This window comes from Hylobates moloch, unplaced genomic scaffold, assembly GCF_009828535.3.
Source record: "Hylobates moloch isolate HMO894 unplaced genomic scaffold, HMol_V3 SCAFFOLD_1, whole genome shotgun sequence".
Lineage (NCBI taxonomy): Eukaryota > Metazoa > Chordata > Mammalia > Primates > Hylobatidae > Hylobates > Hylobates moloch.
This window is the reverse complement of record NW_026652276.1, coordinates 64,694,545-64,721,303: the sequence shown is the minus strand read 5'-3', so window position 1 is coordinate 64,721,303 and position 26,759 is coordinate 64,694,545. Positions and strand designations below refer to the sequence as shown.

At 39.7% G+C, this 26,759-nt stretch overlaps 1 protein-coding gene and 1 long non-coding RNA gene across 2 annotated transcripts in view; one reads left to right on the top strand and one right to left on the bottom strand.

Annotated features, from left to right (window-relative positions):
• The window catches only part of PDE11A (phosphodiesterase 11A), a 433,775-nt gene that overhangs the window by 37,012 nt on the left and 370,004 nt on the right, over positions 1 to 26,759 (bottom strand). Inside the window, exons 16-18 of the mRNA XM_032755287.2 lie at positions 15,212 to 15,289; positions 9,828 to 9,891; positions 3,847 to 3,921 (exon numbers count right to left, since the gene is read on the bottom strand). Of these exons, the coding sequence (XP_032611178.1) occupies positions 3,847 to 3,921; positions 9,828 to 9,891; positions 15,212 to 15,289 (217 nt within the window). The remainder of the gene's footprint in view (positions 1 to 3,846; positions 3,922 to 9,827; positions 9,892 to 15,211; positions 15,290 to 26,759) is intronic.
• The window catches only part of LOC116810616 (uncharacterized), a 50,243-nt gene continuing 31,167 nt past the window's right edge, over positions 7,684 to 26,759 (top strand). Inside the window, exon 1 of the long non-coding RNA XR_004370334.1 lies at positions 7,684 to 7,787. This is a non-coding gene — a long non-coding RNA (uncharacterized LOC116810616). The remainder of the gene's footprint in view (positions 7,788 to 26,759) is intronic.

Genomic DNA, 26,759 nt, shown 5'->3' with positions numbered 1-26,759 from the left:
TGGTTTTTAGTATATTTACAAAGTTGAGCAACTATCACTACAATTATAGAACACTATTATCATCCTCAAAGAAACCCCATACCATTAGCAGTCACTCTCGCTTTTTTTCCAAACTCCCAACCTTAGGCAACCACTAATCTACTTTCTCTATGTATGGATTTGCTTATCCTGCACATTTCATATAAATGGAATCTTATGATATGTGGTCTTTTGTGACTTGGCCTTTTTCACTGTTTTCAAGGTTTACCCATGTAGCATGCATCAGCACTTCATTCATTTTTATTGCCAAATAATATTTCATTGTATAGATGTTTTATTTATTTGATTTATTTGTTCATCAGTTGATTGACATTTGAGTTGATTCCAGGATATTATGAATAATAGCTGTGAACATTCACATACTAGTTTTTATGTGGATGTATGTTTTCATTTCTCTTAGGGATAGAGGTAGACTTTCTAAGTCATATGGTAACTCTGTTTAGCTTTTTGAGGAATTGACAAACTGTTTTTCAAAACAGCTGCACCATTTTACATTCCTGCTAACAATGTATGAGGTTCCAATTTTTCCACAGCCTCACCCAACACTTGTTATTGTTTGTCTTTTTTGCTATAGCTATCTTAGTGGCTGTGAAGTGATATCTCATTGTGGTTTCAGTTTGCATTTCCCTGATGACTAATGATTTTGAGCATCTTTTCATGTGCTTTGTGGCCATTTACATATTTTCTTTGGAGATATGTCTGTTCAGATCCTTTGCCTATCTTTTAAATTGAGTTGTTGTTCTATTGTTCAGTTATAATAGTTTTTTTATCTTCTAGATACTTGGCCCATAAAAGATATATGATTTGCAAGTATTTTCCCATAATATGGGAAAATTTACTTTCTTGATAGTGTCCTTTGATCCATGAAAGTTTTTAATTTTGATAAAGTTCAATTTAATTTTTTTTTTTTTTTTTTTGAGAAAGAGTCTCGCTCTGTTACCTAGGCTGGAGTGCAGTGGCACAATCTGGGCTCACTGCAACCTCTGCCTCCTGGGTTCAAATGGTTTTCCTGACTCAGCCTCCCGAGGAGCTGGGATTACAGGTGCTTGCCACCACACCTAATTTTTGTATTTTTAGTAGAGTCGAAGTTTCACCATGTTGGCCAGGCTGATCTCGAACTCCTGACCTCAAGTGATCAGCCCGCCTCAGCATCCCAAAGCGCTGGGATTAAAGGCGTGAGCCACCGCTCCTGGCTGTTCAATTTAATTTTAATGAAGCTCAATTCAACATCTCTGGACCAACATCTATGGGTCATTTTATCTTTTGTCTCCTGTGCTTTTGGTTTCATATATAATACACCATGGCTAACCCCAATCCAGAAGATTTATACCTATATTTTCTTCTAAGAGTTTTATAGTTTTAGCCCTTACATTTAGGTGTATGATCCATTTTGAGTTTATTTCAGGGTATGCTGAGAGGTAGGGAGCCAACTTCATTCTTTTGCCTGTGGATATGCAGTTGTCCTTGAACCATTGTTGAAAAGATGTTATCTTGGCACCCATGTTGCAGTTTAGTTGACCATAATTTTAAGGGATTTATTATTGTACTAGTCACTTCTTAATCAATGCTTGATGAGAAAAAAAATGAGTGTGAGGCCCCACACAGTCCTGTGCTTCACAGCATTTTGCATCTCATAAAATGAGTATTAGTAATCATTTATTTCATGTCTACATTTCCCACCAGTTGACAAGATCCTTGAGGGCAGGGAAGATGGTGTCTTAATCATTGCTGGATACAAGGTGCCTTGCTTCATGCCCGACACATGGAGGCACTCAGGCAGGCTTTCGTAACTGACTCGCTGCTTCCAATCCTGACCCTCTGGCTGTGGGCCAGATTAGCCTTTGTCTTCATGAAGTGACTCCCATGACTCCTGGGACCATGATATCTGAGGGGCCTCCAGGACAGTTTTCCTCTGAATATCAAGGGATAATGGGCACAGCAGCTGTCAGCTCTGGGTGCATGCATTTATAGATATTTCTGGAAAAGAACTGAGGGCTAACCCTGCCACATCAGCCAGGCCTTCCCTGAGGAGACGGTCATCAATGGTGCTCCGTAGTCTTTGTGAGAAGGCAGGAGCATTTAGAGCTAATGTTTCTACCGCAAAATTAATTTCATTGATGTCTACAGAAAATGCCTTACCTGAGCCTACAGATAAAGGCTCCTTAGGGCTGCGCTACTGCACCCACCAGCTCACCAGTGCTGGCAATTTACTTATATTTTTTTCATTTAATTAAATGACCTCTGGTATTGCTGCATTGTAAACCCTTCAGAGTATGCCTCTGAAACAGTTTTTAAAGGGGGAAAAGTTTTTATCTGAAAGTAGATATGAGAGAATTGGTGTCATACTAGGTTTTATACATTAACTGTATGTATCCCAAGCTAATATTTTTATTTTTATAACCAAATTTGGTGACACCACCAAAAAAAGGGATGTTTTGAGAAACGAAGTCAATGTTGCTTTGAAAACTCAAATAATTGTTGTGTGTGTTTCAACCTATGTAGCCTCCTGACCTTTTGTACACAAGCAACCGATTAAGAATATTCAAAATTAGCAAGACTGTGCGTTCTGACTTCAAGCAGGTGAAACTATTCAAACTAGGAGCTCGTTCTCTTGCTTTTCCTTGTTTTTAAATGTCAGCAAAGAAGGATGTCTTAAAACTTGAGGACCTTATAAATACCTCCAAATGTTCAAGCTCAGTTAATTTGGGTTCTCATAAACAGACATTCTTTTTTTTTTTTTTTTTTTTTTTTTTTTTTTTTTTTTTTTTTTTGAGACGGAGTCTCGCTCTCTCACCCTGGCTGGAGTGCAGTGGCGCGATCTCGGCTCGCTGCAAGCTCCGCCTCCCGGGTTCACACCATTCTCCTGCCTCAGCCTCTCCGAGTAGCTGGGACTACAGGCGCCCGCCACCACGACCGGCTAATTTTTTTGTACTTTTAGTAGAGACGGGGTTTCACCGTGGTCTCGATCTCCTGACCTCGTGATCCGCCCACTTCGGCCTCCCAAAGTGCTGGGATTACAAGCGTGAGCCACCGCGCCCAGCCCATAAATAGACATTCTTGACAGTTGACACCTTCCTTGAGTATCACTGAATCTACTGTGCTATGCTAGGCTTTAAAATGCTTTGCACCACTCTCAGAGTCATTGGGTTATGTTTTTAGCTAATCATTGGTTAGTAATAAAGAGGCTGCCCCTCTTGAGGTGGTGACTAAGGCAGTTATGTCTTCTGCATCCTTATGCTTAAAAACAGCATCATGTTGAGCCTAAAGTAAACATTCTTAAGTAATAACTGAGCAGATGAGTCCAATATAAATACCATTCAAATCACCAGAACCTAGTTCCCCAGGTGAAACTTTTTCATTTTACAGACAAAGAAAAGAAAGAGAGATTTGAAATGATTTGCTTTTGGGATTTTGAAAGTTGGAAATTGGAAAATAAAATCTAGCTTCTCAAAGCTAGCCAGCCTGCCTTTAATTTTTGCTGCACAGTGTTTCTATTCTAAAGTAGGCATACATGAAATGCCAGCACTGGGCTTTGAATTATTCAAACTCCACTTTGCTCATCCTCCCTTGTGCCTACTTGTCCCACTGTAGGTGCACAGGAAATGCTTGTTAAGTAGCTCACCACTCTTGATCAGAAACTTGGGAATAAGAGTGTTTAGCATTTAAGTTTAATTAAGGTTTTAAACTTTAAGGAGTGCTTCCTTAAACCCATTTTCAGTCTTTCCCATTTCCAACTTGTAATTTGGAGTTGTTTTTGAAAATGTCATTCAAAAGGGTAAATACGTGATAATTAAAGGATGAACTCACTGAAGGAGTGAGTTTGAGCTCTAATCTCTCCCGATCTCCTTGTTCGAAGAACTCACTGGTTACAAGTTCTGCCACCTGAAACATAAATATTTTAATTCGTGGTTATGTGTAGTTTATCACAAGACTCAGAAGTTCTTTCTTGCTTATGTATTTGGTGATCCTCATCAACACAATCATTTAAAAAGCTTATGAGGAAGTAAGTATATTAACCTTTCATGCTTGAAGGTGTTATAGAACTTAATGAAACTGATTTCCTTTTAATCAGGACAACTTGTGCAATGTAATTTTAGATGCATGCCAACAGGCAATCTCCCACAGTACAGCTTCCATATTTGGGATGAGGCAACAGGTTGCCAGCTTCAAAGCAGGAAAAGTTCTTATACAGAAAAGTGAAGCAAATATTCATTTAATAATAATGTGTAATTATTATTATATTACATAATGATAGTTTAGCCAACTTTTCATTGTTTCTATGTAGATTCTTTATTTCGTTGCATACTTTTATGTTAGCCCAGCTTCAACTTGCCACATGAAAACTCCTCAACTCCCTCCCTACCAATGTTTGTATGCAGTCTGGGAGGGATAACCCCAGGGCACATCCTCTGCTTCCTACTGTTGCAATCAATCAAGAGGCAGGACTAATGCCAGATTCACTGTTCATAGCAGACTTTTACAGTAGGTCACGGTATAGTTTGAAGAGCGTGACTTGGTCTTCAGGCTGTCTGGATCTACGCACTAAAAGTGTTAATTTATGGTAGGCTCTACTTGGTACAAGGACAATGGGACGCTTGTTCTACCTTAAACCTTAAATAGAGACTTATATTTTTCTACTTTTAATCCATTAGCTTGGATGGTCAGCAGCTACTGATTATTGCCAAGCTAAACAGATTTTTTTTTTTCTTTTCCACACCTTCACTTCTCAGGATAGTGTGTGGGAAGCAAACTGATATAACAGATTAAATGTTGAATGGCTATTTTCAACGCTACTATGGTGTGCATCTAGGAAATTTCTGAGATGAACTAGCTGGATTTAAAAAATATTGGAAGAGTAGAATAAATCCCAGACAACTTCATGGTAAGAGGACATGGATACCAAACAAATTTTTCTCTATTCCAAGTTCTTATGAAGATAAGGTTCTTAAATCTGGCAAAGATGAGACAGTTTAATTTTGGTCAAGTGCACAGTATCAAGATAATTTAACTCCGTTGATCTCTCAAGAGATTTCCTCAATCACAGATTATAGATAAAACTGAAACAACACTAAACTCACACACACACACACACCTGAGAGTAGCATGTGTGCAGTCACATATAAAGAAATCAAATATCCAGTAAGTTCAGATTTCTATATTTCTATTAAGAAACATGGGCCCCTTTCAAGAATTCAACCACAAAAAACTAGTTGGAACTGACTGAAAAATCCCCTTCACCCCAGCCTCTGGTATATGTCCTGTTTTCTAGAACTCAATTCACTTGTCTCCTCTCCAGTCTCTCCTGCTACCCTGCATTTCAGCACACCAGGCTTCTCTCTTCTTTCTCTGGCCTTCCTTTGAAGAGGAAATGGTCCCCTAAGGGTATGACCTCATTTATTCAGTTCCCAGAACTCTCCCTCAGATTGCTTTAAGCTAGGTCTTTTGCATTAAAGAATGTAAATATGCACATTAGGCACCTCAAGGTGGGAGTCCTGCATAGGTCTGTAGCCCCTGGAAAGAAAAGAAATTAAAACAAATTCTGTCCTTGCTCTTTCTCAAGTAGTCGTTGGTATCTCACTTGTGCTCCTTTCACAGCTTAACTTGCACAACTGCTTTGTTTGTACTTAAAAACCCAATCAGAAACATTAAGTGGTTTCTGATTGAATTTTTTATTAAAGAAGGAAATTGAGATGCTAATCAGGCCTTGGGGGAATCACTGGGGAAACCCATATGCTTAGAGTCTTGTTTGCAGGAAGGGAAAGTGGAATAGACCCCAGCAGAAAACATTTTGAAAGGGAATTTTAAAAAATCAACATCTAGGAAGTTAGAGAAATATTTTTTAAAGAAGGGCCTATTGTTTTCTCCAAATGTTTCCTAAAATTTTGAAGTGAGCATTAAAAAAAATTTTAACCATCAATTTGGAGACAAACAAGAATGAGATTGCTAGCTTAGAACTGTGACAAGCTTTCTGATGGAAACATTAGGAAAAACATGGTTTTGTGTTTTATTTCCCTGAACTCTTACGTTTCCGCACTTTTCAACAGAACCTCACATCCAGCAAATAAAATAATATTTACACTAGTGACCGAGAAGACCACCTACAAGCAGCTATTGGGCCTCCCAAGTTGGCCTAAAATATCAAGGCAGAAATTTTTTTCCTTACAAGTACTTTGCCCTGTCACTTTCCTGTCCCCTGGGGCTACTGCTCCTTGAGTTCTTGACATGCATTTCACTGGGGTTTCTGAAGGTGCTGGCACATCATACTTCACCCCATTCCCTTTGTGCTCTTCTCTAGTTTTCTCTCAGTCCTCCTAACTTCCTCACACTCTCCACCTCCTTCCATCCCTATTACAGGAGCCGCCTCCAGTACTACACTTTTCCCCAATACCTGGAAGAGCCTCCTACCTCTTCCCTGCAGTCTACTCACCAACTCTCCCGGAAGGGAGGCCTTCCCACATGGGAAAGGGGAGGGGGGTAAGATGAACAGTGGGCAGAGATGTGGAAAGAAGCTAGTCAACCACACAAATTCTTCACAATTATCCTGCTTTATGTGACTTTTTGTAACTTCAAATATGTCACACTAAAATTTAAACCAAAGCACAATTGGTGGAATACTCTATAGGAAAACTGCCTGATCTACATTGGACAGTGTGAGCAAGAAATAAACCGTTATTTGTGTTGAACAACTGAAATTTAGGAATATATTTGTTACTGAACCAAGGCCTAGCCTAGCCTTGACTAATACAAAAATTGGTACGGAAGTGAGGTGCTACGGTTAGAAAAGAAGAGAAAGAGAGAAAAAGACCCTAAAATATATGTCATCAGCTTGGGGGTCAGGTGTCAAGATAGTGAGGAGGCTACAAGGATGAGAATCCATGGCAAAATAATTTGTACAATTATAACTAAAAGCTAACAATGTTCTGAATAAACTGACAGTCTTCGGAGGTGAGATTAGAAAACAAAATGTTGGTAGCATGTGATGGTTGCCATTGACTGTTTTGCTAGGAATTACAGGAAGTGAGTTTAGAAAGGAGGAACGGGCTTATAACCAGGAATGAAGGGAAATGGAAATAGTTACAAATTCAGGGACTTCTAGGGATGAAAGATAAAATTGCTTCTCAATTACAAACTATGAAAATGAAAATCGCGATACACTTTGACAAAGTTTGATTAGGACTCAGCTTTGTAACAAGAATCAAATCAAAGGTACTGCCAACACACCTAGAGTTAGAATCTGAATGAATTAGGTAGTTTGCAGCATATTCTTTTAACTGGACAAAAACAGCTCAGCGAAATGATTTACCTATGTGGTTCTCTCACTGAAGCCTGTTAGGCCCAAGGTGCTAGGAATTAAGTCAGAAGAGAGAAAGAAATAAATATATTTGCCATATTTCTTTATTCCTAAATGTAAAGAAGCAAATAAATACAGAAAATCTAAGATGTTTGTATGGAATGTGGATGTGGTTATGGGAAAATGGAAAGGACTAGAATCAAAGACATAAAAAGCTGACTAAACGTACAAGAGAGTTTTGGTGCTAAAGAAACCCTAAGCCCATGATTACACAAAACAAGTGTTGGAACTTCAACCTTCTTTACGTCAGAAGAAGGCAGTTTGACCTTCAGATAAAGCTAAGAAGGGTGATGGGAAAGGAATAATTTCCCAGGGAGGATTGAAAGGTCAAGGGACAAAGGAACTGGAGAGCATCTCCCAGAGAATCAGGGTCCCCTGCATGGTAGAACACCTCACAGTGAGTACCCAGCGGGATTTTGGAGTTGCCATGGACCACTCACCACTCCACATTGCTATGAATATCACTCATCTCTTCCCTTTCTGAATGGGAGTGTTATAATGGGTATTTTGTCTTTGGGTGTATGTTGGATGCTGTATTTTGGGTGTGTGTAGGTCTTTAATCTGCATCCAGATCTGTTGTAGAGACTAGCATGTATCGCCCAGAGATCCTGGACTTAAGAGTTTGATGCCATTACTGATGGGACATTTGGGTTGTCTTTCTTGGAGGAAGGATGGGTATATTTTGTCTGCTGGAGGGAGAATGAATCACATTTTTGGTGATAAGAAGAGCAAACTCTGGTAGTCATGCATTCACTATTTCTGGCTTTCTCCTCTCTGAGCAAACAGAAGGATGGTACTTCCTGGTTGGGTGGGGTCATGTGACAAGTTCTGGCTGATGAATTGTTGCGGGAAGCGTTTAATTGCCAGTGCAAGACCTTCCAGGGCCTCCGTCAGAATGATCTAGGTAGTGGCTGTTCCTTCAGCCCCAATACAGAATAAGGACAAAGTGGTGCCTGCCAACCCCAGGTGCCCATGTTCGTGAGCAATTTGTTGTTTAAAGCCACTAAGATTTTTGGTAAAATGATAACAGCCTATTCTGTGGATACACTTGCATCATTTAAAAATGCTGACTGATGCATCCTGTGACGGAACACATAAAACACTGCTAAGAATGAAAGCTTTGGAGCCTAATTTCTAGCAGTAGAATCTATACCTAGCTCCGCCACCTACAAGCTGTTTAAACTCAGGCTGCTTATCCTTTCTAAGCCTCATTTTTCCCATTTGTGAAATGGGGATAATAACTATATTAGTTTCCTAAGGCTGCTGTAAATTACCATAAAGTTAGTGGCCAAAATGACAGGAGTGTATTCTGTCACAGTTCTGGAGGCCGGGAGTTCAACATCAGTTCACTGGGTAGAAATCGAGGTGTCAGCAGGCATGTGCTCCCTCTGGAGGCTCTTGGAGAGAATCCGTCCCTTGCCTCTTCCAGTTTTCCTTTGCTCATGGCTGCATCACTGCAATCTCTGCCTTGTCTTCACATTGCCTTCTTCTGAATGTGTAATTTCCCCCTGCTCCCTCTTATAAGGACATTTGTTATTGGATTTAGGGCACACCTGGATAATCTAGGATCAGTCTGAAGTTGAGATTCTTAATCACATTTGCAAAGATACTCTTTCCTTTGACGGTAATGTTTATAGGTTCTGGAGATTAGGACCTGATATCTTTGGGTGGCCATTATTCAGCTGACTACAATTTTAAGGATTAAATGAGATAATATACATAAAGCAGTCAATAAATATTAGTTATTTATTGATGTGGAAATGTATCTTATTTTCCCTAAAATGTCAAGTCTTTAGATGCCAAGTTGCTGTTTTGGACCCCACACAGTAGGTGCATCATAAAACGTACATAATGATTAACTTCTAAATACTATCAGTAATCCACGATCTTAAGTTGGGTAGTTACTTACATTGAAAACTATTCTTATAGAACTAATGCTTTGTGGCAGAGAAATCAGATAGCTGGTAAAGGCATGGTTTGTTTTTCTGCAAGTTAAATTGGATACTGCATATTTTGACCACAGAGCTTTCTGATATCTAAATAACATTTAAAAAGAAAAATATAATTTCCTTTTTGCCTCCTTTTATTTTCAGATATAAAAAAAACAAGACCTTGTACTAAGACGTAATTATCTTGCCAAAAATCCTATCTTTGAAACTCTTGCCTTAATGGTCAATGTATTATTCAGATTTAGCACATTAAAAATATCTTACAGAGTCAGAAATATTATTGCTTAGTGAAAGCACGATAAAAAAAAAAAAGGGCTGTGCAATAAACTATGTCGTGCCTAAGCCTCCTGCTCTTTTTTACACCATGTTAATACTGATGCAAATTGACTACGGTTTCAGTGCCTGGTAGTCAGGGCTCTGGGAATATTGTGTCTCCCTTATCCCCCCAGTCCCTCCTCTGCTGAGCCCTGCCATTAATCACCACTTGCCTGTCTCGAGATCTCCCACGGTTTGGTCACGGCTCCAAGGTCACAGGCTGTCATTAACATTGATCTGAAAAACAGAACCAAACAAAACAGCCTGAATAATCTTTTGTTGCATTCCTAAACAAACCTGTCCTAGATACATAAATAAATAAAATAAAATGGAAATGAGGCCAGCTCACATCTTCCTTTCCTCAACAAGGGGCAGCACTGTTTATAGTCCCTGTGTTCAGCATCTCCATCATGTGGCCACGCTGCTTAGGAAGACAAAGCTCTCACACATCCTCCGGTGGCCCTTTTGTTTTGTCTGCAGCAAATCAAGGAAAGCAAAGCACTACTTTCTCTACACCTGAGCTAGGCAAGCTCTGCTGAAAATAATTTATAATGGACAATGTTGTTGGGTTTTTTTAAACTATAAGCAAGAGAATCAGTATATAACACTATATACGTGGCTGATGAAACTACTTACCAACTTATCATTGATTGATAGGAACAAAAAGAAAACCCACACCAAAGAGGCAAGGCACATGCCACATAAGGGGCTCCTTCATTTTCATCTGCTCTATAGAGCTAAGATTTATGGGCAAGAGCCATATCGTTTCACTCCAGTTTACTACCTGGCTCCAACCATGGTTTATAAGCATTATGAAGAAGAAACATACTCGGCTCCAGCTTTCATTAATTTGGGCACATAAGAAAGCATAGGAATGGTCTGAATCAGAGTTTTGAGGGGCAGGGTTAACCATAATTCACACTGAACCACGGAAACACAGGGAACGATTCAAATTGTAGATAGCTCTGGTGCTTAAATATAATCTAATGTGGTGGGAGGAGGAAAAATAAGGCACACTGTCCCAAATCTGCTTTCTTTGTGCTGAAAATCAGCAGAATGTGATGAAAAGTAACATAGGATTTGATCTGGGGAACCATATCTTGGCTAACTGCTTTTGGAAGAAAGGGGTATGCAACCAAAGGTCAGAGGGCTGTCCTGATGTCGGGTGTTAACATTTCATACCCTGCCAGATCTAATGCCTTGGAAACATGTCTGCTGCCCAGATGGCAGAGCATGCTTAGATAGCGGTGGGGTCCCCCCACAGGAAACCCCTCCAGGGAACAAGGCAGGGTCACAGATAACAATAGGTTATTCAAGGCACAACCAGGCGGCACCAGCATCAGCAGCCCTCTCAACTCAAGCAGCATTGATGAAACCTCTAATTCCAAACATCCCTGTGTTAAGAACTATGCAAAGGGAGACACATCAGTCTATTCATTTTTTACCTTCTGTATCAGGCATTTCTACACTGCTTACTATGTGTCTGCTTCTGTACTAAGTGCTTTGCTAACCAACTGCTAACTAAACTACTAACTAAATGAATCGTCATCACCACCCCAGAGGTAGTTGCTGTTATCCTTATTAAGTAAACAGAAGCACACAGAGATTAAGTCATTTTCCCTTCCCAAGGTGAGTAAAGGATTCAGGATTCTGTGCCTATCACAAAGCTACCAGATGCCCTCTTACTACACATGGATGCTGTCAGTACTGGAGGGGGACAAGACTGGCTAAAGCATTGGATTTCTCAGCATCTCTCCTGCGCAGCAAATAATCCCTATGAGGTTGCCTATTTGTATCATAATATGGATAATTACTTAGGTTCTGTCTGGTTGATAATTTGGAACTTATTCCTCAAATGCTTATCACCATTAATCAGTTGATCAACAAGTTTACTGAGTATCTGCTAGGCTCTCAGATGATAACTCTAATAGCTACCACTTATTGGGAAGCCTCCACAGGGTGATTGACTCAGTCTCTATATGTGGTAGCGATACTATTATTATCTCTTCTTTACAGATAAAAAAAATAAGGCTCAGAAAGGTTAGGTAACTTGCACACGGTTGTACAGCTAGGAAGTGTCAAAGCTAGGATTGGAATCCTTTGTCTGACAGAAGAATCTCTACTTCAGTGAATACAGTGGAGAAAGAAGTCCACGCAGAGAAGGGAGACAGGACAGGCTGAGAGGTAGGACGGGTAGAGTGGCTGCAATCTTTGTCCATCTGGCACTGGGGAGTCAACTAAGGCTGGGGACTCAGGAGGGACCTGGATAGACCTTTAGGGAGGAAACTTTAGGTGGTGGATGTGTGGATGGTTTGAAGAAGGAGAGGGTGGAAGGAAGGAGACTCATTGGAGATATAAATTGATAAGAGCCTAAAACAAGGAAGGGAGGGAGGGAAGGGAGGCACAGGGATGGAAGATTGCAAAGGAAGAACTGAAGAAAACAAATGAGCAGTTCTATCTTATTTTTTAGATTAAGGCTCTTCAAGAAGCGAAAGATCTTTTTGAGAGTAAGAGACCAGGGAGAGAGTTTTTACCAACTGTTTTAGACTGAGGTCCCTATAATTCCAGTTCAATTTACAGTGAGTTAACATACCTCTCCTCTATATGCCAAAATTATTTCAATAATAATCTTGTGACAATCATTATCTTCTTGATTTGTTCTGTAGTTGTAAAACAATTTAAAATGAACAAATTTTAATGTTAAAGATATATTCAAATTGAGTACAAAGATTTTGTGTAGACTAAAATCTGCACTTGCCATACAAAAATATGACACTTCGCAGTTTGCACTTATTTCACTGTTTTAAATTTTAAACATGAATAAAACCCAAGAATGATCACATAAAATGACAGAATGAAAGTATCTCATATGTCTTCATCTTTACCATCACTGTGGTATCATTGTTTATTCTGAATATAGTCTTTAAAAGCAGGAATATGAGGTCTGCAAGGTTGGAAACACAAATGACACCCAGAGAGTTTGAGAGGTTCTGAACAGTTAGGAACTTACTATTGAAAGTGTGTAGCTGCATCTACCTATGTCAGGAGCCAGCTGTATGCCTGGGCATTCTTAGAATTAACTTACATTACATGTGCAAAGAAAGGATAAATAATAAACGTGCTGATTTGAAGCTTTCATATCAATTATTTTTATCTTAACAGTAACCTCAGCAACTGTTTGGAATTTATACCAATAAAAGACATTTCTTAGGAGGTATATCTCACCATTGACTATTTAGAATTGCTGGCACATGGTGATAATAAAAAGCAGACTGACTTTTAGTTGGTTTTATTACTATTTTAAAATTCTCTACAGAGGGTGCTCCCTTAGAGCACCACCCTTGATGCAAGGTGGTCAGAGTGTAACCATGAAATGGGGGAGGGGGGCAGATGAGGGGAGAGCGGAGAACCCAGAGCACCTCCATTTTATGTAACATGCTTCCAAATAAGATATTTCTTCCATATGGGGTTCCTTGTCAAAAAAAGTTTGAAAATCTCTGTAGGAAAATATCTAGGTAGAGAAACTGAATGAGAAATTGCATTTCAGAAAAAGAGCTCAGAAGAGAGGCTAAGCCCAAGAAAAGAGCTGGGAGTCATTTGAGAAGAGATAGTGGTGACACTAGAAGGATGCTGAGGAAAAAGAGAAGAGAATAAAAAATACATCCTTGGGGGACAGTTCTGTTTAGTGGATGGTGGGGGGAAGAAGGGCTAGAAAAAGACTAAGAAGGAAAGAGTCAGAAATAAAGGAGAGAATCCAGAAGCGTATATGGCTTTGCAGAATCCAAGGCTGGAGAGGGTTTTAAGAAAAGAGAGGCCAACACAATTAGGGGCTATAAAGAGATCAGGAAGCTGAAGAGAACAAAGGTTGTAGCTTTTAATACTTGGAAGGTGACTGTGGTTCAACAGAAGAAGAAATCACATAGTATAGACTTAATTCCTCAGTAAGGAATGGGTAAATACTCTGTGGTATATCTCTATTTTGGAATACTGTGCAATGATAAAAGACGATGAGGTAAAAACATGTAAAGAATTCCAAAGCATGTAGTTGAGTGGAAAACCAGGTTCACACTGGTATGTAAATATACAATTTATGTTAAAATAGGCAATCAGAATACACACTAAACAGTATTTTTCCTAAGGGTACATGTGTATGTAAATGCTTTAGAAATGGTCTGGAAAAACACAATACACTAATAACAAAATACAGCTGTGCAACCAGTATGGGAATTGGGGGTTGAGCTCAAAGGAGATCTGGGGGCTTATTAGTAATGTTTTGATTTGTTACAGAAAATATATATTCATATAATTACTCATGGAATTAAAAATTATACAAAAAGAAAGAAATTGCCTTGCAAGAAATTAGGAAGTGTGAAGTGTGGGAGTGAAGGGAAGGAGAAAACTATGATGGGGCCTGGAGAAAAGGCAGCCTGTAGGGATGACTTTCTGATTGGGGAGGCAGAAGTGTGTTTTTAGGTCTAGAAAGGTCATGATTAATAAAACAGATTTTGAAAATGGAAGCTGAAGAAGCATGATTGATAGAGCCAGGTTGGGGTGGGGCGTGGGGAGGTGGAAGGAATGGAATTAGGGCACCAATGGAGGGGCTGGTCTTGAAGATGAAAAATGAAGAAAAAGGTCTGTAAAGGTAATACAGAGGAATATTAAAGTATAGAGGAAAAAAACTAGAGCCCTCTGGGGAGAGGGCTGCAGGAAGATGACATGAGGACAGCTACAGAGGGTAGGGCAGGCAGTGGCCTGTGTTCAGAAGATGGTGCCAGAGATTTTATATAGCAGATATGGCAGGACTATGTCAAGGTTTCCGCTTGGGGTAATCCAGTAGTTGCCTGGTTGTGGAGCAGACCTAGTGTGCCTTAACCCCGGCCTCACGAGCTCTCCCAGCAAAACTTAGCAATGTCAAAACAGGAATAAGACAGCAGAAGGTCTGGGGTGGTTAGGTGGAGAGAGTGGAAGGATGGGGTATGAGAGAAAGAGGAATGGTGCCCACTCTCTGGAGGGGCTGCAAGAGAGGCTAAAGTGTGCCCCATAAACAGAGTGGGTTGCTACTGTCCTTTCTAAACAACTTGAAAGATGTCCCAGGCAAAGGCTAGAACAGACTTCTTGTCTCCACCTCCAGTACTGTTCTGACTGGTTTTCTATCCGCAATGCCTATTGTCTCTAAAGAAAAGCAAAAGTTACTCCCCACTTCCTTTGTGCTATGTAACTCTGATTTCTAGGATGCAAAAATCCCTTCTCCACCCAACTTGCACCCCCACTTCCCCAGGAAACAGAAGAAATCATGGCTTGCCAAAACTGAACTAATTTGAACTTCATTTTCTAATTTTGATGGCAGATTTTTGGAGAAGAGACAAAAATAAATTATAAGATGAAAAGACATTCTCAATAATTTCTCTAGTTATTCAACTGATCTCTGAATGTTTTGAACATAAGCTAAGATTTGTTACTTTAAAAATCACTTCTATGCTCTCAGTGCTGTCAGAAAATTTATTTGGACTAAATGTCCAAATAATGAAGAAACACATAAACAAGAGCTTTTTCTTACCGAAATATATCACGATGGTTTTTGATGTTCCAATCGTATTCTCCTTTACTGACAAGTTCAAAGAATTCAGTTCTCCTCCTGCAGGAAAATCAAATGAAGAAAGAAAGAAAAAAAAACTGGAATGAGATTTCCCAGTCTGTGGAGTGACATAAATACATTTATGGGAAAAACATAAGACCACCTGAACCAAGTAACTTAATATTTGAAATCATGAGGCTAAAGCACTATCAAAATAAATCACTTTCTAAAAAATGTTGAGGCTTCAAGGAAAAGCCACAATCATTTCTGAATGTATTTACAACAGAGGAGATTATAGAGCCATAAAACAGAAAACAATGTGGTGCGGCATTTAGGATTATGTGCTGTGAAGCCCTTGTGACACTTACTGAAAGTCAGAGAAGGGAGGCAAGGACAAATAAAAAGTGGGGACAATTCTAGAATGTTCTTTTATCATCCAACAAAGAATTGAGCTGCATGATGATCCAAGATAAGATAAACTCCCTGGTAGTAAATTCAAGATAAATATATTTTTTTCCAGGTTAGAAAATAACTATTTCACCATTTCAGTGCTTAAATGCATAGGCTATGAAGTCTGAAAGTAACCGTGTTTAAACGCTCGCTCAGCAACTCGCTTGCTGTACAACTTTGGAAAGTTAATTAAACCCTCTGAGTCTCAATTTCTTAATCTCTAACACGGGGGTTTTAGTTGCTAACTCATAGAGTTACTGTGAGGATTAAATGAATGACATGTGGTAAGCAGGTAGCATAGTGTCTGAACATTTTAAGTGCTCGACACTGTAAACCAAAAATAAAATTCTAAGCCCCCAACCAAATAAATGGACTTCTCCTCTTGGCCAAGGGCATTCCTAAATTAACCTGAAATGCTAGTACAGGACATGATAGGAAGTGGGAGTTGGACATGCCTCATTATTCCTTCCTCCCTTTTGGAATTCAGGTACAGCTGACCAGCATTAACATTAAAACAGAGACCTTAAGACTGACAAAACAGACTCTTTGTAGCAGTAAGATACCAACATGACAGATAGCAGGCCCTAAAAGAAATCAAAGTATTTTATCCCAAAATATAATTATTTGACATATTTTGAAATGGCCTTGCAAAGCTGTCTCTTTTGGAGAAAATCTACATTCTGTAGAGAATCTGATTCCCTTTCCAGGTCTTTTTCCTAATCCCAGGAGAGAATTAAGTAAGAGCTTGGCACCTTTTAAAGTCTGATAAGAAACATTTACAATTTATTCTCTCCGAAGGCCGCTACCTGGAGGCTTCATCTGCAAAACCAAAACATTGTTCTCCACAACCCCTTATCTTAACCCAGACACTCCATTCTACTGATTCCAGGTCTTTAGATAAACCCTTTCAACTAACTGCCAATCAGGAAATCTTTGAATCCACCTATGACCTGGAAGCCACTCCCCGCTTCAAGATGTTCCGCCTTTCCTGACTGAACCAACGTACATCATACATGTATTGATTGATGTCTTATGTCTCCCTAAAACATATAAAACCAAGCTGTAGCCCAGCCACCTTGGGCCTATGTTCTCAGGACTTTCTGAGTCTATGTCATGGGCATATCCTTAACCTTGGCAAAATAAACTTCTAAATTGATTAAGACCTGTCACAGACACTTTTTGGTTTACAACTCACACATACACCCATGGAAATCCATCTGGAGATGTGTAGATATGGAAAAGACAAGCAAGGAATATTTTAGTTAGATGATTTTCAGTTTTAGTGAGAAAAGGAAAAAAGAGGACATCACCATTTTGATTTAAGAATCACTTCCCAAGTTTTCATCCTCTTGGCACTTGCTAATGAGAGAATATTTAAGAGATCCTAACACACCATTTCCCAAAGCGCAACTCTCAAAATGCTAGACTTAAGAGGTGCTCCATGTGAAGACATTCCTGGCCAAGTAGGTTTGAGAAATGCTGCCCTTAATATAACTCTTTTGGAGACACCATCTACATTAGCCTTTGAAGTCTCTGAGAAATATGGAGGTAGAAAAGCCTGTTTAACCTTATTTCATCACAAAATTCCACATAGTACTGATGTTTCAAAAACTACACTTTGGAAAATACCACCATGACATATAATTTATGGTAGAAATCTGACTAGGATCTCAGAAACTTAGTGCTGACCCTCTGTACTGGGGGACAAAGGACAAGAGGTTGAGAACAACTGGCTCCTCTGTGTCTGGCCTGGGGTGCTTATCACCAACTGACCAACTGTGTGGATTTCTTGCCAATGGGTCAGACTAACTACTAAAATTACTTGAAAGGAGACAGGTCAGGAAGACATGTATAACTCACTTCTGTATTAGAGACACAAAGACAGATCCTGGATCTATCCTTTCAAGATGATGCAGGTCAAGGCCACACTACATATAGCATGCAAGAATCTCCAAGATAACCTTACAGCAACTGGTGAGATGGCATAGCCCAATTACACAGAAGGGCCCAGGAACTCCTTCTACTTTGGGTGGGCAGGTGTATACATTTCTTTTCTTCGTATAACTTTCTTATCTTCTTCACTTGACCCATTCCCTTCTTCATGACCAATGGTCGTGCCTTTTTCATATTACTGAGATAGCCAAGTAAAACAGGCTCCCCGGAGAATCTCCAACCCGCCTGCGCATTGGGAGGATGGGTGAGGCCTCGGGAAGTTTGCGCTGTTTGCAGTAGGGAGGAGCCTGACCCCTTCTGTTCCTGTGTGGGAACCTGGGATTCAGTCTGTGAGATGGGGGCCTGTCAATAGGAACCTCTCTTGCTTTGCTGAGTCTTTTTCCTTTTTGCCCAATAAATTCCATAACCTCTCACCCTTCAAAGTGTCTGCTTGCCTAATCTTTCCTGGTCGTGTGACAAGAACCCAGTTTTTCTACAACATTACCATCACTGACTGTGAAGTGAAATAGAAAGGGAAGTGGTGGAGTGGAAAGAGCCCAGGTTTGGACCCACACTGACCTGGCTTAATGCTGACTGTCACTTATTAGCTGTGTGATCTTAGGTGAGTAACTTCACATTGCTGAGCCTCAGTTTCCAGCTTTGTAGTGAGAAATTGAGATAAGGTGCACTAAACATTTGGCCCTGTTAGATACTCAATACCTGAAGCTATGGTTAATTTGTAAACAATATTAATACTATTACTGCCAAAAATAATACACAGTGGACTAACTGGACTAATGGAGATCTAACAGTTTGCTCAGTTTTCTCCTCTCTCTACATAGAAATTCATATTTTTTTCAAATTATTATGAAGTCCAACAAGTATTTATTGAACATCTACTCTGTAACAAGTCTTTATTAGGCTTTACGGTCACAAGATAATTGGGGGTTACTTTTAAATGTCTCTGAGTTTAGCCAGGGCTACCAACAAATAAATAGGTAATTCCCTCTTTAAATGTAATATTAATGAGAATAATAATACCGGGACTAGAGTGATGTGAGAGAGGCACTCACCTGGGGAACAAAACTGAAGTGGGTGCCAAAAAACTTAGTTATCAGGATAAATATTTTAATGAGATATTTAACAAAATAACAATAAATGTAAAACATCCATAATGAACACAACAACAAAATTCTCAATAAAGACAAGATCTGAACTTGTATTTGAACCACTCACCTCACTTGCTTCACCCTAGTTCCAGCCCTGATGAGGATGATATTCACTGGGTCTTTACTGTGTTCCTGGCAAACTTAATGGGGTCTGGCACTCACTACTCACATGACTGACCTTGAGTAGGTTACTTAACCTTGCTGGACTTCAGTTTTCTTATTAGTAAAAGAGTTATAGTAATGGGATCTACTTTGTAGGGTTGATGGGAGGATCAAATGAAATGATTTATGTAAAACATTTAGCAGATTGCCTGGCAAAATTAGGTTATCAGTAAGGATTAGTTACTGTGATTAAGCTCAGAAGGGTGAGTACCTGGCTCAAGGTTTCACAGATAGTGAGTGGCAGAGCTGGGATACAAACACAATAGGTTAAAATAACAGCTGCCCCAAGCAGCTAAGATACATCCAGGGTGTCCTTGGAGCACGGAGGAAGGCATTTCGCTTGGCTGGGAGGATCCTGGAGGATTGTGAAAGACTTTCTGAAAGCTTGTCAGCCATCCTCCTTGTCATCATATGCTCCTGGGTGGCCATTTCAATTCTGTGAGTTATTCCAAGAAATCGCTAGAATGAAGCTTCATGAGGACAAAGGCTTGGCCCACTTTTGTTCACTTCTGCCCCTCAATACCTACAACAATGCTTGACATGTAGTAGAAGCTCAATAAATATTTGTTGAATTGATGAATGAATGAGAATGATTATCTTAGAAAGCTAATCATTAAACAAACAAACTCTTTAAACACTGGTTTCACCTAGATCCTAATTTTTCTAGGGGCTTCACAGTTGCCATTTGGAGAGATTGAGGTAAGTAAACAACACAAAATCTATTCAAGAAAAGCCCTGTCAGATTCTTGCAGAGTAGATTCTAACTTGAACCAAATGGGCAACATAACAAGTTGTAGGAGGTAAGAACACAATTTCCATCCAATATCTGACTCACCTTCCATTAACTATTGTTATATCTGCCCATAGTATGTTCACTACAGGGAACATAACATTTTTGGTGCAGAGTGAAAGCAAGTTCCCTAACTCATTGCAGAAAACAAATTCCTTTTTTTTTTTTTTTTTTTTTTTGAGACAGAGTTTCGCTCTTGTTGCGCAGGCTGGAGTGCAATGTCGTGATCTTGGCTCACTGGTTCTGAGGCGCGATCTGCCTCCTGGGTTCTCCTGGGTTCAAGCGATTCTCTGCCTCAGCCTCCGGAGTAGCTGGGATTACAGGCATGCACCACCAGGCCTGGCTAATTTTGTATTTTTAGTAGAGATGGGGTTTCTCCATGTTGGTCAGGCTGGTCTCGAACTCCCAACCTCAGGTCATCTGCCCGCCTCGGCCTCCCATAGTGCTGGGAATACAGGCGTGAGCCATCGTGCCCAGCCCAAATTCCTTTCTTTAAAAAATGCAAATCTATGATATGACAATCAAACAGCATCATAAGAATAAATTCCCCAATGATAGAAATTTTAACAGCTAGAGCTGCTGGTGTGAAAGTCTTAAATCAACAAAATCAAAATCAGTCACAGACTTCACATCACAGTAGCAACGCTAGGACAAAAGGGAACATCCACTATTCCTAGGGAACAGTGAGAGGAGCCTTTTCATCAGGTATATCAAAACGTAGCATACTAATTTGATTCTTCCTTCACAGACAAAAGGATGGCTACTTCGTGATAGGTTCTATTTACTCTGACGTCCCAAGGTTTGATTATGTTCTTAGGAGATATTAGAAATCTTTCTGGATAATAGGAATCACGAAGAACTGATCAACTTGTATAATTTTGTCAAGAAAAACATGAGAGGCCAGGCATAGTGGCTCACGCCTGTAATCCCAGCGCTTTGGGGGGCCAAGGGAGGAGGATTGCTCGATCCCAGTAGTTTCAGACCAGCCTTAGCAACAAAGTGGGATTCCGTCTCTAGAAAAAATACAAAAATTAGCCACGTGTGGTGGCACGTGCCTGTAGTCCCAGCTACTAGGGAGGCTGAGGCGGGAGGATAGATTGAGCCTGGGAAGTCAAGGCTGCAGTGAGCTGTGATCATGCCACTGCACTCCAGCCTGGGCGACAGAGTGAGACACCGTTTCAAAAAAGAAAAAAAAAGAAAAGAAAAGTGTAGTCACTGGTAGAACCATGTATAACACATCCGGTAATGTATTTGGTCACATATTAAATAGCCAAAGAGATATTTTAAAGTTTAAACCAAAGTACATGTAAATTTTTTTTTTTTTTTTTCAGAGACGGAGTTTCGCTCTTGTTGCCCAGGCTGGAATTCAATGGTGCTTTCTTGGCTCACTGCAACCTCCGCCTCCCGGGTTCAAGCGATTCTGCTGCCTCAGCCTCCTGAGTAGTTGGGATTACAGGTGCCTGCCACCATGCTCAGCTAATTTTTTTTATTTTTAGTAGAGATGGTGTTTTGCTATGTTGGCCAGGCTGGTCTTGAACTCCTGACCTCAGGTGATCCACCCACCTCGGCCTCCCAGAGTGCTGGGATTACAGGCATGAGCCATTGTGCCTGGCCACATTTAACTTTTTTTAAAGTTCCTGAAAAAATCCTTCTTGAAAGATCAGGAGATAGAGTTAATCATTTTCACAAGGCTACAAAAAGGATTTTGAAGTGATGATATGGCAAGATCATGTAATAAATTTATTGTGCATACTTAATAAATTTAAAAGGTATAAAAATTACACAATGGACACACATAGAGTTTCCATCTACCTTCCTGCCTAGAAATAAAGCTCTGCCAGTCCTGTTGAGGCCCTGTGCACCTCCCACTGTTGCTTCTGTCTTCCTCCCACTCACCATACAATGACCATTTTCTAAATTTTGTATAAAGCATCATCACATATATCCTTATAATTTTACTAGGCAAATTATATATAATATTGCTCTACATGTTTTAAAAGTTTATACAAATAATGTCATCATAGTGTATGTATTCTCTGGCAACTTGCTTTTTCCATTCAATGCTTGCGAGAGTTACCTATGTTGTTATATATAATTCTAGGCCATTCCTTCATGCTGATGTATGCTATTTCCATCTATTATTATACCACTGTTTATTTACCCATTTCCTGGATGATGGAAATTTATATTATTTCCAATATTTCTTGCTATTACATACAATGCAGCTATGAACCACCTTGTACATGTTTCTTTGTGAATTTGTGTGAGTTCTCTCTCTCTCTATGTATATGAATATGTACATGTATGTGTAAAATTGCTGGGTCATAGAATGACTTCTTTTCTGTGTTTGAGTTTTCATTATAGTTATAGACTGGTAGGGCTGTATAGAACCTTTGAGAAAAATCTCCTATTAATTCTCTCATTTTATAGGTGAGGAAACTCAAGGTGAAGGAAGGTGAAATGACTTGTCCAGGGCCCCAGGGCAGTTACAGAAAGATCTAGGTAGATTACAAGTCCCCAGCCTCCCGGTTCTGCCCTCTCAGATCATCTTTGTAAATTACATGTAGCATACACCTTTGGGCCAGATAGCTTTTCATGTTGTAAGTGTATGGACAGTGGGGCCAGCAGCCCTCATGCGATGTAACAGCATCACAGGCTGCTGTACCAAGGCAATACAAACTATCAAGGCAGACACAGACAGGGTTCTTTCCATCATCAATAAGGAGGTGCTCCAAAGAAGAGCTGCAGATAGCCTGGGCCAGGTTGGTGGTTCACAGCTCTATGTGATGTATTTCTGACCTTCTCCCTAGTAATAATCATTACAAAGTGACAATGTGAAATTCACTATGCTTTTGGGAACAAGTTTGCCCATACAGCTGTTCTGTTACCATCCAAATGTACATGTGTATATAGATTAAACAGAGTAAACAGCATGAACATATGTGAAACTGTTAGAAACAGGGGCATTTTTAGAAGCATGAGGCTGCTAAAAAGAATATTTGAAAATCCACAAAAATATACAATACCCGCTGGATGCAGACTTCTTTGTCATGAGGAACTGTATCATTAACTTCTCACGCAGATCATGGGGAACCTTGGTTTTCAAGGACAATGGCAAGTACCTCAGCTAGTGAAAAGCAACTTACTGGAAAATCTCATTTATAATCAGATATGTTTTTATTAGGCTTTTATCCTGCTCTCCTGACATATGTTCCACCCAGAAAAATAGCAGTCTTTAAAAAAGCATCAGAACAGAACTGCTAAAATTACCTTCAAAAATAATTCTAAAGATTGGTTACCAGTCACCCATCACCACAATGAAAATCTTTCTGGTTTGTAATTTATCTGCAAGGCATCTTTTATTTGTAAAATGAGAAATCACCATTTCTGTGTACATTTTAATCATGAATTTTTTTTGCAAATTTATGTATCTATACATGTACTTAGGTATATATATTCTTTATCTATCTATTCATCTAACTCCTTTGAATCTACTAAAAGTCCATAAACATTAGGAAGGTTTTACTGCTGAGGTGGCAAATCATCATTGTAACTCTCCTCAATTTCTTTCTTCCTTTTTTTTTTTTTATTTTATTTTATTTGAGATGGAGTTTCACTCTTGTTGCCCAGGCTGGAGTGCAATGGCGTGATCTCGGCTCACTGCAACCTCTGCCTCCCGGGTTCAAGAGATTCTCCTGCCTCAGCCTCCCGAGTAGCTGGGATTACAGGCATGCACCACCACGCCCAGCTAATTTTGAATTTTTAGTAGAGACAGGGTTTCTCCATGTTGGTCAGGTTAGTCTTGACCTCCCGACCTCAGGTGATCCACCTCCCTTGTTCTCCCAAAGTGCTGGGATTACAGGCGTGAGCCACTGTGCCCGGCCTGTAACTCTCCTCAATTTTAACTCCAGAGTTGTCAGGCAGGGGCTGCAGGGCACGCGGATGTGTGGATGGGGTGAGTGGGTGCTTTTGGTCTTCTTACAGCTTGCTCAACAGGCAAATCATACATCTGCAATTAATTGTTACATGCAGATTCTAGAGAGATTTCTGGACATTTTTTGCATACAAACATTGGAGAGGAATAGAAAATTAATATACAGATGTTAACTCCAGTTATTATGACTAAAGAAAAAACGTGTTCTATTTAATTTTGAAGTGAACTTTCTCCCTGCTTCAGACTAGCACAATACAAGGGCCTGCCAAGAACCTGAGTGAAATGACCTGTTTGATGCTGTGCTGTTGTTGATGGCACAAATAAAACTCGCAAAATGCAGGCAGTAGAAAGATAAAAATTACTCTATATGTTGAAAATGGCAGAAGATTAGAGACCACAAGGCCCTAGCTGTCAGATCATTCAAACCACAATCACCAGGCAAAGAAGCTGTGTAAGCCATGGCTAGACAGGGCACACTCCAGCTGCTCCCGCATTCACTTCCACACAGCCCTTTGCTGCTGGGTGTTGCTGCCTTCTCTCTTCCCAACTGGGCTCTGAGTCCCTGAAGGTAAGAACCATGTCCTATCTGCTTGTACATTCCCAGCAACTAGCACAGTGCCTGGCACAAAGATACCATCAAGAAGTGCTGGTTGGCTACATTTCTCAATTTTTAGTCAGTTTTGATATCATATGGATGGGGATATGGAATGAGTATATGGAAAAATGCTTTGAAATATGTCAAGAATTACCAAAATACTTCCTCCATCAACCTACTACAGGGGCTGCTGTCCTAATGTTATAATAATATATAATTTCAATGAGTTAAGTCATCAGGCTCTGTCAAAATATAATAATGTTTGGGATAGAGTAATGGCCTAAGTTCTATCAGTCATTAACACCTTATTACTAATCAGTTTACTTTCATCCTTTCCAATATGGGGTTGGTCGAGTGCAGGCAACTGTAGAAGTTGAGAACACTGAACATAGCTGGCTTTTAATAAACATTTGTTGAATGATGAATGAATGTCTGCCTAGCAGTAGAAACATTTGTTGAGTTCCCACTGTAATTTTTTAAATGAATTGTCTAGATATTAATCTAATTTTTAAAAGAATTGGTCAAACTATCACATTGAACAATTTAAAATAGTTTAGCGCAGTTTTCTGTCATCATCAGATGCTTTTGAGAAATGCTATTTACTGCATCCCTTTGGAGAGACAAATACAAAGAAACCATCAGACTGGGCATTTTCCATAATTGCTGATGAGTGTAGATCACAAAGAGAAGTGGCAAATTTTCAATTTGAGGATAAGTCTGATTAATTTAGGAAGCCAATCTTAAAAGCATTGAGCACCCAAGTGGATTTATAATATCTGAATTATTGGAAAATTCTTTGCTTAAATCATGGTCTGAGGCATTGTGTCATGGAGAACTGATCACAGAAAACTTAGTGACTTTGGACAAATTACTCAACCTCTTTAAGCCCAGTTTTCCCTATTTATCAGATGGGGCTAACAATATCTACCTTGCACATTGATATGATAATTCAGTATCAAAAAGCTACTTTGAGAACTCATTATGTCAGGCAGTGTGTCAGGTTTTGTGGGTTCCAAGAGTGAGCTAAAGAGTAAGGTGTCTGCATTCATAGAGCTTCCATTTCAGTGCTGATACAGGAAGATACTGTAATGCCTAGAATGGTGCTGGGCATGGAGCAGACACCTAGAGGATGAGATAAAGTGTTATGTAATCACAACCTGTTGAGGATCAGTGCTAAACTGTTTATTGCTACCCAATAGCAACAACCCCTGTGACTGTATTAAAGCTAAAGAATTTTCAACCACTGGTGCACCAACTTAGCTCAACTGCACACAAGAAGCCTCTAATTTTAGTCTTAGCCCCACCAGATTGGGTCCTGAGCACCACTGACTTGGAGCCTCCACATCCACCCTGCACTCCCAGTGGTGGGGCCTGGCATTAGTTGAATTGCTAACACTTAGCATGCTGACACAAAGTGTGTTTGGAATTAGCTTTAGACATTTACATCCTCAAATTTCTGCTGTTTCTAATGCCCATATGTTTCCTGGATTGGCCCTAGTTTCCCCTTGAGTACTCTTGGACTACTATATAACTGCATAGTAACTAAGAACATTTTGGAGTCCAACTACTTGGTTCAAATTCCAGATATACTATTTAATATTGTGAGCAATTGACTGAATCACTCCAAACCTCAGTTTCCTCATGTGTACTGTGTGGTTAATGAGAAAAGAAAAAACAGCTCGGAGCAGTCTGAGCTCCTTGCAGGCCCAGAGAGTCATGAGTATGGGACTTCAGTCATGCTCCCCACTCCCCTAACCCATGCTTGGGGGCCACTGTTGAAAGTCATTTTGTTTCTGACTAGCTGCCTCACCCACTATCTTCATGTTCCTAGAATTTGTGATAGAAGAGACAATGTAACAAAGCCAATCAATAGCTTATGTTATGTTAATGTAAATTCTTGGTAAACAATGTAGAAATTACCTCTTCTTTCCTTTTGAAAATCCACTTGTAACTGCTGCTAATTGGACGGCATATTCAGGGCAACTTGAATCCATGCTCTGGGGTTGCAGTCCTCAATCTTGACCCAAATAAACTCTCTACTTATATTAATTTTGCCACAGCTTCTTTCTTTTAGGTTGACATTAATAATAGTACCTATTTTAATAGGACTGCTTTCACTGTTGAATGGCATAATATATATATATAAAGGTCCTAAGTAATCACTCAAAAAATATTAGTTGTTTTTATTACTAATAGTGGAAGGTGCATAGGTCATCTTTGTTGATTTACATGCAGATAAATAGTACAGGGCATTTGTACCATCCCTTTGAAGTTATAACATTTGTAATTTTAGATCTCTCTGCCCACTCCAACAAGCATCATCTTTTATGGTGCATATTTTATTAAGTTTTCTGGCTGAGTGATTACTTTTTTTATAAGGTACTTTACATTGTCAAAGCTCTTTCATAAAATTAATCTCTTTTCACTGCCACAAGAATCCTAGGAGATTAGAATGGGTGATACGCCTATACCCCTGTTGCTGACAAGGAAACTGAGGC